At 49.5% G+C, this 12,909-nt stretch overlaps 2 protein-coding genes across 10 annotated transcripts in view; one reads left to right on the top strand and one right to left on the bottom strand.

The window, feature by feature from the left end:
* Positions 1-2,412, top strand: part of CERS2 (ceramide synthase 2) — a 45,905-nt gene extending 43,493 nt beyond the window's left edge. For 3 of the 4 annotated variants that reach the window (XM_083591353.1, XM_083591354.1, XM_083591352.1), the window contains exon 11: positions 200-2,412. In XM_083591353.1, the coding sequence (XP_083447479.1) occupies positions 200-358 (159 nt within the window). In that variant the 3' untranslated portion in view covers positions 359-2,412. Of the gene's footprint in view, positions 1-35 lie in introns of all 4 variants that reach the window. The other variant, XR_014542657.1, reaches the window with a different exon arrangement.
* A 1,912-nt stretch (positions 2,413-4,324) lies between these two features.
* SETDB1 (SET domain bifurcated histone lysine methyltransferase 1) overlaps positions 4,325-12,909 on the bottom strand; it is a 36,270-nt gene continuing 27,685 nt past the window's right edge. For all 6 annotated transcript variants that reach the window (XM_083590971.1, XM_083590974.1, XM_083590970.1 and 3 more), the window contains exons 16-22: positions 11,798-12,396; positions 11,124-11,152; positions 9,595-9,715; positions 9,119-9,278; positions 6,529-6,731; positions 5,263-5,351; positions 4,325-4,725 (exon numbers count right to left, since the gene is read on the bottom strand). In XM_083590971.1, coding sequence (XP_083447097.1) covers positions 4,608-4,725; positions 5,263-5,351; positions 6,529-6,731; positions 9,119-9,278; positions 9,595-9,715; positions 11,124-11,152; positions 11,798-12,396 — 1,319 coding nt within the window. In that variant the 3' untranslated portion in view covers positions 4,325-4,607. The remainder of the gene's footprint in view (positions 4,726-5,262; positions 5,352-6,528; positions 6,732-9,118; positions 9,279-9,594; positions 9,716-11,123; positions 11,153-11,797; positions 12,397-12,909) is intronic.

The following is a 12,909-nucleotide window of genomic DNA, read 5'->3' as shown; positions in this document are numbered from 1 at the left end:
TCTCATCCTGCGTACCAGATGGAACTGGTAAACAGCTGCCCTGGACACAGAATTGACCTGCGCCTCCATGGACAGCGGTGAGTCCAGAATGACTCCCAGGCTGCGCACCTGGTTCTTCAGGGGCACAGTTACCCCATTCAGGACCAGAGAAGTGTCTGAGTCGCTCTCGTTTCCTGACCTGGGTTTCTCTCCGTTCCAGGTGGTGGAAGACGAGCGCAGCGACCGTGATGAGACGGACAACACCGGGGAGGAGGAGGAGTTGGAAGAAGAGAAAGCTGCCTCAGCACCCACAAAGAACGGCCCCCTGAGCAACGGGCACCCGGTCTTGAACAATAACCACCGGGTGAAAGCCAATTGATCGCTCGACGTCCATTTTCGGTACCCAGGCCTCCTCTGCTCCCAGCTTCCGGGGGGGACTCCCGTCTGTTGCCAGAGCCCAGATCTTTATTTTCATTTTTGAAGCCAAAAAGAAAACAAAACTTCCTCTGGGCAGCTGCAGCTGGAAGCACAGCCCTCTGCCGCCCCACCAGCTCCTCTCTCCACCCTCGGACCCTCCAAGTACCCGAAGACGCGCCGGGTTCATTTCAAGACGGGATCCTGAGACACTTGCCGCTTTTCTTGGGGGCAAAGCGGGCAGCCTTTTCTGGAGCTTGCAAACAGTGCTCGTTTTTCTCTTCCCCAGCACCCTTTATGTATGGGAAGAACGGCAGAGTTTTGGGAGCGTGCTTGCCCTTCCCTCTTTGGGCCCCTGCCCTGACTCCACCTTGGAAAGCGGTCCCGAGACCCCCTCACACGTTGCCAACCCCCTCCTCACCCACCCAAAACCCCTCCACAAAATTGGGCAAGCAGAGAGCAACTTCTCCGCCCCACCCCAGAAAAGACACATGTCTCCTTTTTCCCTTCCAAGCACACTCGAAAGGAACCAACACTTGCGGGGAAAGTACTCCACTTGTCAAGTTTCTAGACCTCATCGAGGCCTCTCTCCCCCATGCCAAAGGCCCTCCTGCTTGTAAACATGTCAGGAAAGCTGGGCTCGGCTCTCAACCCTCCTTTCCCCGACACCCCCTAGATCTGCTATATCATGGGCACAAATATTTTCTTTCCACAAGTAATCCTTTTTGTGTGTGTGTGTGGAAAAAGCAAATATTTTGGGTACAAGCGGGTGGGGTGTAGCAGAGGGCAAGGTTGGGGTTTCCGCCCCAATCCGCCTTCGCCGCTTACGAGGACAATCCCTGCGCCTTCGCTCTGCCAGAGTTGGGAAACGGAGTCAAGCAGGCGCCGTTGGTGTGGCGCTACAGTTCCCATCTCCTCTGAGCACATCTATCCAACTGTGTCTTGATACCTTTTTAGAAACCAGGCCAGGAGGCCCACCACCGGTCCTGCCTTAACTCCAAAGCCTTTCGATAATCCGTTTTTGGTTATCGTAGAAGCCATATTACTCCTTTGCAAAGCCTGGCTCTGTTTTCTTAGCTGCAGCGAAACAAATGGTGAGAGGGAGATGGATAAATACGTCTTCTGGTCCTCAAGGTATGCCCAGTGCCCCCCCCACTTGTAAGGCCCTGGAGTTTTGACCCCTGCCTTTGCAACCCGCAGCCCGATGGGAAGAGGTTTTTAAATTGCAAAAAAAGTATTTAATTAAAGAAGCGATTGGATTACAGTGAGTCCACAGGTGAGGGAATCACAGGTAGAGGGTTTTAATTTTTGGAGATCACGTTCAGATGAGATCATGGAGGATTTACTCACCTTTTTTCCTGGGTATTTTAGTTTGGGGTGGGGGAGATGTTTCGGCAAGCTAATTCAGACAGGTCAATGATGCCAGAAGGCTGAAAACTCAGTGATGGTCTTTATTTTCCCTTTTTTAAAAAAAGCTTTCTCTAAACTGCACCACCTTCCTCCTGTAGAGAATTTAATTCAATGCACACTACTTCACTTTATTCCCCTGCATTCCTTCTCTTAGGAATGCAATACTTTCCTTTTGCCCCCAACTCCACGATCCTTTTCTCATCCTATTAAAAAAAAAAACACCCACAGAGGTACACCCACTTTTATGTAGTCTACTTGCCTTTTACCACTCCCAGAGAGGGAGACGCTGATTTTTGTTTTAATTTATTAGATAGGGTTTTTCAAGCACCAAAACGAGAAAAATCTTTTGGCTTCAGCTGGAATAAAAACTCCAGAGAAAGACAGTTTTGAAGAATATCTGTTCTACCTGTAGGATCAAATTGCAATTATTCTTTCCCTAGCCTTAGCCTTAGGGCATTTTGTGGGGGGGGGGTAGGGGGAGGTTTACAAAAAAGGACCATTAACCTATCTTCAGACCAAAATGTGTGTTCTTTTTTTTTTTTTAAGAAAAAAAAAGTTAAAATATATTAAAACCTAAATAAGACTAATAAATTTCTGTTTAAAAAAAAATCTGGTGATTGGATTACCGTTGGGAAAGTTCACACAACCAAGGGTGCTTTTTAAATGGCACAACGGTGTTTGCAAACGCTTCCAGCATAAATTAGTGGGGCAATTCCTAACGCCAACCCTGCAAGGGGGCATGTGGCCATTTGTTTTGGGACTGCTTTGGGAAACAGTTGGGGTGAGACGGGAGAAGCGAGAGAATTTACTCCTGTCAGAATGAACCAAATTCAGTTGGATACATCCAACGTTCGCCCGCCTACCCCAGTCTCAGCTTCAATAAGCCACAGTAGGTCAGGCTAAAGCAGGACTGTTCTCCGAAGGGCTAAAGGGACCCCTGACCATTAGGTCCAGTCGTGACTGACTCTGGGGTTGCAGCGCTCATCTCGCTTTACTGGCCAAGGGAGCCAGCGTACAGCTTCCGGGTCATGTGGCCAGCATGACTAAGCCGCTTCTGGCGAACCAGAGCAGTGCACAGAAACACCGTTTACCTTCCCGCTGGAGTTGTACCTATTTATCTACTTGCACTTTGACGTGCTTTTGAACTGCTAGGTTGGCAGGAGCAGGGACCGAGCAACGGGAGCTCACCCCGTCGCAGGGATTCGAACTGCCAACCTTCTGATCAGCAAGTCCTAGGCTCTGTGGTTGAACCCACAGCGCCACCTGCGTCCCATTAAACACCCTTAAGAACTTAGAAATCAAGATTGACTTCCTCTGGACCAGGAGGCTCCGTAAGAATACCAGACGAGCCCTGCAGCTGGAGCAGGCCCAAAGGAGCTGATCCAGTCCAACACCCTGTTCTCCAGATGCCCTGATGGGAAGCTCACGATCTGGACCCAAACACAGCAGCAAAACGACCCCCACATGCGATTCCCTGGAACTGGTGCTGCTGCTGTTTGCATTTGTCTGTCTCAAACAGACAATGGAGTATGCCTCTGGGGTGAAGTCAAACTGCCACACTAGCAGTAGCAGAGCGACCTCCCTGGGACGCAAACCTGGGCAGTGCGCATGGGAGTCCTGGACCACCCAGAACGACAAGACCTCCCCCCCCAATGGGCCTCGCTGATGTTGTCCATAAGAAGGCAGAGCAAGACATTTGACACCAGCTTGGTTGCTGGAGTTGCAGGAATGTGGCACACAAGGCAACCTTAAGGGACTCCACATTTGTGTAGGGTTTAGTCCAAACATTTTCAGCAGGGGGCCGGTCCCCTGTCCCTCAGACCTTGTGGGGGGCCGGACTATAAGCTGCACACCCCCACGACTCTTCCTTCCTACACAGCACCGGACAAGCCCATAGCTGTCAAACTTTTCCCTTTTCTTGCGAGGAATCCTATTTGGAATAAGGGAATTTCCCTTAAAAAAAGGAAAACGTTGACAGCTATGGACAAGCCCCGGTGGCTGCTTACCTGTGTCTTGCGAGCGGCAGGGGCTGGCGGCGGGACGATGAGCGGCGTGCAAAGGGCTCCGGAGAGGGGCTGCTTCCACGTTCAGGGAGCCATCGCTGCATCGACCCCTGGCATCTCCAGGTGACCGCAGAGTGGGAAAGGATCCCGAGGATCGACTACTCCAACCCCCTGCAATGCAGGAATCCGGCCCGCAGCTGCCCCTGAGGGGGCATGGGCCACTAGCCTCGAACGACACTCACCCATGCGCCAAAGAGATAATGGGTTGCAGATGCATGAAACACCACCTTTCTGTCGTTTAAACCGCACTCTGGGAAAAGCCAGCTTTTCTTTTGAGAAACACACACAGAGAGCTCTTTCCCCTCCTTCCAGGAGTCAGATGGAAAGCCCCACAGGAGCTGTATCTGGGCCCTGATCCTGAATAATCCCTGGATCAGCCCATAAAAACCTCCATGGCCCTGCCCCGTGTTATATTTTCTTTTTTTTAAAAAAAATAAAAGGTTCAGGAGCAGATCGTCTTTTGAAATCGAGAGTAAACATGGTTTTATTGCTTTACGACGACGAAAGGGGGGGGCGGTCCTCTGCAAAACACCATACACAGAACCATGCCCTCGACAACATCCGACAACGCGGCACCGAAAATGGATGAGCCCGCAAACAGAGAACGAGACGTGTGAGAAGTGGGTAAGGGGGGCTCCACTGACCGAAAAGGGCTTTAAAAAAAAGAACTCTTTAAAAAAATTCATGAAATACGCCCCCCTGCCTAAAAAAAAGGAGGGGGGGCAGCGGGAGAAAGAAATCTTACAACAAACGTCCACGGCATTCAATTGCACCGCAACAGCACAGAAGCTCCTTGCCCTCCACGCTGCCAACTTCGTAGTTATAGTCCCAGGTAAGTTCGGTGCCGGCTCTGATTCTCCTGCAAGAAGGAAAAAGGGTTTTGCGGTTTTGAAATGACAGCTTAGAATGGGAGAGACTCTCTGGCTGAACAGCATTGTGACTCAGCTTCTGCTCTCCCACCTGTAAAATGGGCATAATGGGACTCGTGAGACCATGTCGTCATCTAGAGTGCAGCTGCACTTGGCGGCTCAGAGTGGCTGGGGAAACCCACCCAGATGGGCAGGGAATTATTATTATTATTATTATTATTATTATTATTATTATTATTATTATGTGCAACTCAGAAAAAGAGAAGATTCTGTAGAGGAGCAAAAAGGTTCAGAAAAGGGCTACCAAAATGATGGAAGGGGAAGAAGCAATTGCCCCATTAAAGAAAGAGCGGGATCTCCTAATCGCACTCAGCACCCTGGATGAACTACGGTTCCCAGGATTTGGAGGGTAGGAGCCGTTGGGTGTTCAAAGTGGTGGAAGGGGGCTTTAAAAGCCTGGTGTGGATGCGGCCCAAGGGAAGCTCGACCGAAGAGAGAGAAGCTGGTCTCTTTTGGACAGTGCTTACTTGCTGGCGAAGAAGGCCACCCATGGGAAACGGAGGTCGTGGGTGTCCACAAAGACGTTCTGGACAAAGAGGTTAGGACTGCAGCTATGCTGGAAACAGAAAGGAGCGTTAGCTGAAATCAGAAGGGCAAAACCTCTGTGCCGACTGACGTCAAGGTATTTTACAGCTGCTTGTTATCTAGCCAAAATGATATTTAAAAGTGTGAAAGTATCAACAGAACTTAACTCAGAAATGGACGTAAAAGGCTGAATTTCCTTAGCAGACCACAATACGCCCCCCTTTTAAAAAAATTCTCTTCTTCTTTTAACAAATGTTAAAAACACAAAAATGAAGTACCACAAATACGTCCATTTCTTAGAAGGAAAAAAACCTGGCAACGCACAATCCCCCCCCAAAAAAACCCCCAAGTAAAACACAGATAAAATTAAGCAAGCAACAACAAGCCCCACCCCCCAAAAAACCCCAGCATCAGTTTTTCAAAATAAGGGGGGATGGCATTTGGTAAGCACAGAGGGGAGGGGTCAGAATGATGCAACTGGGAACCTGAAGTGTAGGCAAATTATTTCTGACAAGGTCTGACCATTAATATTGGGAAAAGGTGAGAAAACAGAAGGGGGGGGCTTCTTTGATCTGACCTCCCCCCCAAAAAATTATTCCTAAACCTCACCAGCTCTTCTTCTGCCCACAAATATCCTTTAAACATTCACCCAGTCTTTCTCTAATCTGATATTTCTGCCGTCTTCTTGAGGACATTCTGTGACATCACAGCCACTCAGCCAATGAGAGGAAGCTCCAAAGCGACCAAGCCAAAAATCCAATCACCGGTTGCAAATCTGCTGTCTACAATATTTATCTCCCACATCTCAAGCTTTAGGTTTTCAAGGTCTCTTACAACACATGCAGGAAATCTGTTGTTATTTAGTGTTGGGCGCTGGGAAGCAATCGAGGAAGTTTATTTTAGCACAGCTATCTTTAACAATCCGTTGTTTGAGAACAGAAATGCTTCTATGAAGCAGTGTTTTATCGAAAAAAAAACACCTAAAAGTTGTTGCTGGCGTGCCTCCCTTAGCCATTGGCTGAGCTGCGGTGACATCACAGAAGGTCAGTGGAAATGAACTGCAGAGTGAGAAGTGCCTGTCATGGAATATCCACCAACAGTAAGACTCTACAGGGGAAGCAAGAGGTCGGCTTGGACGGAGGAAAAACACCAGAGTTGTGCGAGAAGGGGGAAATTTAATTTGTTAGGTAAAGCAGGGAGAATCTCACATTGAGGTAGCGGCCCAAGTTGCCTTCGAGTTTGGCGTCGATGATGTAACAGGACTCCTCCCCGTCGTAGAACTGCCGCGTGTTCCTCCGGATGGGCATGTTCTCCCCGGACGCCAGGTTGGTCGACTTGATGGCAATGCCGTGGGTTGACTTCAGGGCGAAGCCGCGGGTGGACTTGACGGCCACCTGCCTTTTCACTGGTCCTGGGAAACACCCAAGGGAGTCGACACCGTTAAAGGGAGATTGAAGAAGCCAATTTCAGACAATTAGGCGTACTGGAACAGCCTGGGCAGTTTCCTAGCCTGAGCAGGCTGGCTTTTCCTTCACCCACAATGCCCCCGTCCTTTAGAAACATTTCTCCCTCCTATAGCAGGTAAATGGCAGGGCCTTATTCGTGCTGGCACCCCCTAGCAATATTCACTCCCTTCTCAGATGTGGCGGAGGAAGCCAATGGTGGTGGAGCGGTTAATGCAGAGGGTTAGGATCAGAGTTTTTCTTCTCCTAGATGGGCTCCCTTCCCAGGTGGACAAGCCCCACCTGCCCCTCACGGAGGGCTTGAGACCTATCGGCTCCCCTCGCCCGGTTTGGCAGCCCAGTGGAAGCAGTTTCCTGGGGTGTGGCTGCTGTCCCATGCTGGCAGCTTCTGGGAGCTAAAGGTGAGCGTTGAGTGCAAGGTGGGGGCCAAAGGTGGACAAACTACCCCAGAAGGAGCATGGCGTGCCCCCCAACCGTGGCCCTCCCCCTCCCCTAATGCCCCATGCACACCAAACAAAACAAACAACAATAACATGATAGAACATCACAATTACAGCATGAATCATGCAGAAACCGTATTGAAGACTTGACATTTTCATCCCCCAAACAATTTTTGATTTGAGTTTCCACTGAAATGAGGCTGCATTTTAATGTTTTTATGTTGTATTTTAATCTTGTTTTTTAAGCTGTATTTCAATCAATCGTTTTTTTATTTGGTGTTAGCCGCCCTGAGCCTGGTCTTGGCTGGGGTATAAATAAAATTTATTATTATTATTATTATTATTATTATTGGCCTGAATATAAGCCCCACTTTCCCCCAAATTCCGACCGTGAAAAGTTAAAGTGTGGCTTATATTTGCGACATTACGGTATGTAGCCAGGAGTGTGGGGTAAACAGTGCCAGGAGTGCGCAAAGCGGTGCCCGCCCCATGCGTAGCCCCCCATCCTCTCCCACAAGGCTGGGAAGGGAGAGAGAGCGAGGAAGGGGAAAGGCCGCTGGCAATACAGCATGGCTCCCCCTCCAACCCAGAATGCAGCCAGGAGCAGCGAGCAAATGGAACGGCTTATATTTGGGTACTTTGTCTTTTTTCCTATCCAATTTTAAAGGTGTGGCTTATATTCGGGTGCGGCTTATATTCGGGCCAATACGGTAATTAACAAATCATCAGCAAAACCTAGTATAAAACACTGTTAACGAAGCGACAACTAAATTAAAAAAGCTAAGTTGGCTGCCTCAACGGCTGGAAGCAGGCAACACTTCTGAATCTCAGTTGCCGGAAGCCAGAGGAGGGAAGAAATGGTTCTTGCGCCCGGGTCCTGCTTGGGGCTTCCCATTGGGCCACCGTGAGAACGGGATGCTGGACCCGGTGGGCTCCGCACTGGCCTCATCCCGGAAGGCTCCCTTTTCTGTCCTTTTTAAAAAAACTTTTATTGATAAATGCGATACTTACAAACCCAAACCAGAACACTAAACAAACTTATCATACATAGATACATATACCGCTCAATTTAAGATTACAAAAAAACAAACAAACATACAGACATAAATTTTGACTCTCCCTCCACCTATATGCAACATCCTTTGTTTCTTTTCTTCTTTTCACTGTGTTATCAATATTATTTTTGACTATTTCATCTTGTACCTGTTTCTTCTTAATTTTTTTTACTCTATAAGTTTCGTTCGTTGCATATTGATATATTAATACCAGAACAATGTTTTATGATGTATTCCTTCACGCAAGTCCACTCATCTATCAATTTTTGGTCTGATTGGCCTCTTACCACTGCTGTAAGTCTTGCTGATTCTATATATTCGCAAAATCTTAGTTGCTATTCTCTTATTGAGGGAGTTCTTTCTCCCTTCCAATTTTTTGCTGCAATCATTCTGGGCACAGCGGTTGCATATAAGAAACCCCTTTTTCCTAGCAGCAGGAATGTCAGTCGCTATAATTCCAGGGAGGTACGCCTCTGGGGTTTTTTTTATATGATATTTTAAGCGTTTTTTAAAGTTCCTCTTGAATGTCGCTCCAAAATTGTTTAATATAAAGTGGACGCTGCGGGTTGCGAACGTGATCCGTGTGGGATGCATGTCCACAACCCACAGCGGTGTGTCTGCGCATGCGCAGGTTGTGATTTGGTGCCTCTGCTCATGCGCAAAGCGCAATTTAGCATTTCTGCGCATGCGCGACCGCCGAAACCCGGAAGTAACCCATTCCGGTACTTCCGGGTTTTGACAGTCCACAACATGAAAAAAACACAACCTGAAGCGTCTGTAACCCGAGGTATGACTGTACACACAATCGCCTCCCCTCTCCCCAAACGCGGCTGCGCTCACCCAGCCCCGAAGAGCTCTTCTTGCCGTCTGGCCCCGGCTCCTCTTCCGACCCGGAGGAGATGGTCTGGATGTCGTCACTGTCGTTGCCCTGCGCCTGCCTCGAGGTGCCGCGCCCGTTGTCGCCATCGCTGTCCGTGCTGCTGGAGAGCATAAGCACATCCTGGCGGTGGGAGAGAGAGAGAGAGAGAAAAGTGGGAGGGAGGGAGGGAACGTCTGCAGCCGCCCCTCTCCTTGGCCAGCAAGGAATTCCGTTCCGGGCAGCTCAGTTTAAAGTGGGTATTGACAAGATGGAACACAAACTTCTTTTGTTCTTCATATGCCGCCCCCCCCCTTGCAGGGGGTTGGACTACATGAGCCTTGGGATCCCTTCCCACTTGACAATTCTGAGTCTACGATTCTAACACAAAGCTTTGTGGAAGGATAAACAGCCTGCCCACAGGCCTAAAAGTTCTTAAGATAATTACATCTACGGGTACCTGATGGGACTCTGTGTGCCTGCGGCTCTGAAGCAAGGCTGTCTTGCTGATCGGCCTCCGGACTCCTTCGGGGACCGGCGGGTTTGGATTGTAACCGTACAACCTGCCTGCACTGGGCACCCTGGGGGAGGACAGAGGCAGGGTTAGCCGCTCCCACAATGCTTCGTCGCAAGATGCCAGCAAGCCGCAACCACCAAATAGACAGCTGATATACGGCTGTGGTTCCAGCACTGATTCCCCCCCCCCCCCAATTTTATTTTATTTACTGTAATGCAAAAGTAATATTCAGTGTAAAGAGAAATCAGTCCTCCCTCCTTTCCCTGAACCGCAGTTTAGGATTCACGTAGCATTTCTTGAACACACAACATGGGTTATGTATAAGATACAGAATCTTCTGTTTAACACAATATTCAGTGTACTATAATGCATTATACTAGTTTCCCCCCCTTCGCAGCATTCATCGTTTCATTTTTTTTGTAATTTATAATAAAAACAAATGACTCCATTAATTATTTCATTTTTCTCAAGTGTATGAAATTAAGGCGTCACCTTAAAACATTTCCCTTTTGATTGGGCATTCGGTCGTTTAAACCGCATGCGGTTGTGGAGAGGAGAAAACTCTTGGCTGTTGCCGTTTTAAAATCGGGATTAACATTCTGTACGTTTAATAGTTTGTTTTATGACAGCCATGTCGTGTTTGTACAGTTCAGAGGACTTTTAGCCACCCTGGGCTCTGGGTCAGGAGGAGGGTGGTGTTGAAGCAATAAATGATAAAGAAAAGACCCCGTGTGGTGTAGTGGTTAAGAGTGCTGGACTAGGACCAGGGAGAGACCAGGGTTCGAATCCCACCTCAGCCATGATGCTTCCAGAGCGTGACCTTCTCAGCTTAACCTACCTCACAGGGCTGTTGTAGGGATTAAATGAGGTGAAACTGGATGAAGTGACTGGATCATGTCTGAATGTTCGTCAGATGAGAATGAGAAACAACCCTCCCCGCACCTAGAAGGCTAGCATGTCAGGGGGAAAATGTTCCTAAACTGTAGTCCGTGGACCACCCAGTGGTGGCCCCAAAAGCTTAGCTCAGCTGGTCTGTGGCATGCTGCGTTAAGCACTCATACTGATTTTTAACTGCGTTTGCACTGCTTGCCTTATTTCTCAAGACTGTATTTTACTGTATCGCAATTAGAATTCTGCAGAATGAAAATGGTAATGCAGTACAGAAAGCAAAAGCAGCAGTAGAAATACAATTGAACACAACATCTAGCACTTGCTACAACGGGCAGAAAAGTCCCTTGGTGATATTCCATTGGTCTGGGGTGAACAAGGGTTTGGGGAACCTCTGAGCTATATCCTTTTGTCCCTGCCCTTGACATGCTAGCTTTCTGCTTGCGGGGAGTTCTTCAGCTGGTAGAGTGTTCAGAAACACTCCCGACTTGTTTCCCAAAGGAGACAGAAATCCAGGAGCAGCCAGAGCTGGCCCAAGTTACCCAAAGGAAGAGAAGAGCAGAAGGGAAAAAAAGGGAACTTACAACAGAGGTTTGCTGTGGTCTTCGGGTTCCTGTGGGAAAGAAGGGAGAGAAAGAGCAAACTGAAGCAAACATTTAAAGGTAAAGGGACCCCTGACGATTAGGTCCAGTCGTGACCAACTCTGGGGTTGTGGCACTCATCTCACTTTATTGGCCGAGGGAGCCGGCGTACAGCTTCCGGGTCATGTGGCCAGCAGAACTAAGCTGCTTCTGGCGAACCAGAGCAGCGCATGGAAACGCCATTTACCTTCCCACCGGAGCGGTACCTATTTATCTACTTGCACTTTGATGTGCTTTTGAACTGCTAGGTTGGCAGGAGCCGGGACCGAGCAATGGGAGCTCACCCCGTCGCGGGGATTTGAACTGCCGACCTTCTGATCGGCAAGTCCTAGGCTCAGTGGTTTAACCACAGCGCCACCTGTGTTCCTAGCAAACATTTAGGCAGAAATATTTAATAAGAGTTGGCCTGCATTGCAAAATATAGTCCGCTGCCCCCACCAAGGTCTGAGGAACTGTGAACCGACCCCCTGCTGAAAATGTTTGCTGACCCCTGAGCAAAACACCCTGCGATGCAGAAATCACGGGTGTAGTCCACGTGTTTTCAAATGTGACAGGGAGGGCCACCAAAAATCCACCCACGAACACCGCAGGGGCCATTTCCTTGCGAGGGACCGTACCTCTTTCTTCTTCACCTCCAGCCCGAAATCGTCCCGGCCTCCCGGCGCCGCCTTCTCGCCATCCGGGGGCTCGGCCTTTGCGGCCTTTGCCTCGCCCGCCTCGTGCACGCGGAACGAGGAGCGGCTGTCGTTGTCCTGGAAGCTGTCGGCCATGGTGTTGGAGCTGAGCCAGGAGGCCACCTTGTTCTTGGAGGTCTCCTCCGAGAGGGGAGGCTTGCAGTGGGCGGCCTCTTCGTGGCTGGCCTGCCGGGCCAGGCCCGAGTCCTTGGAGGCCGTCTCGGAGAGGCCGTTCTCCCGCTGGCCCCGCGTCTGGCGCCGGGTGGCGTAGCTGCGCCAGACCGAGCTGGTGCTGAAGTCCTCATCCTTGCAGAAGTTGTCGTCCGAGCTCTCCTCGTTGGACTCCTCCTGCTCCTCCGAGCCCGAGTTCTCGTCCTCGTCGTCCTTCAGGTTGACGCCGCTGCTGTCCGAAGAGCACTTGGCCTCGCTTTCGTAGCCCTCCTTCGAGTTCTCCACGCTCTCAATGTGGTCCAGGTTGGCAAAGTATTCGTCGCCCATCTCCAGGCCCTCCTTGTCGGCAAAGTCGTCCGTCAGGATTTTACCTGCGGGGCAGCAAGGAGAGAAACAGCGGGGGGAGGGGGGAGAAAAAGAGAGAGACCCTTAGCTCTCGGCTTGGAAACATAAACCTTTACAAACTCATGACACTCCCGTTAATTGAAATTGAAATACTATTGAAATTGAAATACTTTATTGTCACTTGTACAACTTGTATAAGGTCCGTATAGTTCAAGCTCTGGTTTTCCCAGGAGTGATGTATGGAAGTGAGAGCTGGACCATAAAGAAGGCTGATGGCCGAAGAATAGATGCTTTTGAATTCTGGTGCTGGAGGAGACTCTTGACAGTCCCATGGACTGCAAGAAGATCAAACCTCTCCATTCTGAAGGAAATCAGCCCTGAGTGCTCACTGGAAGGACAGATCCTGAAGCTGAGGCTCCAAGACTTTGGCCACCTCATGAGAAGAGAAGACTCCCTGAAAAAGACCCTGATGTTGGGAAAGATGGAGGGCACAAGGAGAAGGGGACGGCAGAGGACGAGATGGTTGGACAGTGTTCTCG

Source organism: Podarcis filfolensis (assembly GCF_964270895.1).
Source record: "Podarcis filfolensis genome assembly, chromosome: 16".
In the NCBI taxonomy this organism is placed as follows: Eukaryota; Metazoa; Chordata; class Lepidosauria; order Squamata; family Lacertidae; genus Podarcis; species Podarcis filfolensis.
The sequence above is the reverse complement of the archived record's forward strand: the minus strand, read 5'-3'. Positions and strand labels throughout refer to the sequence as shown.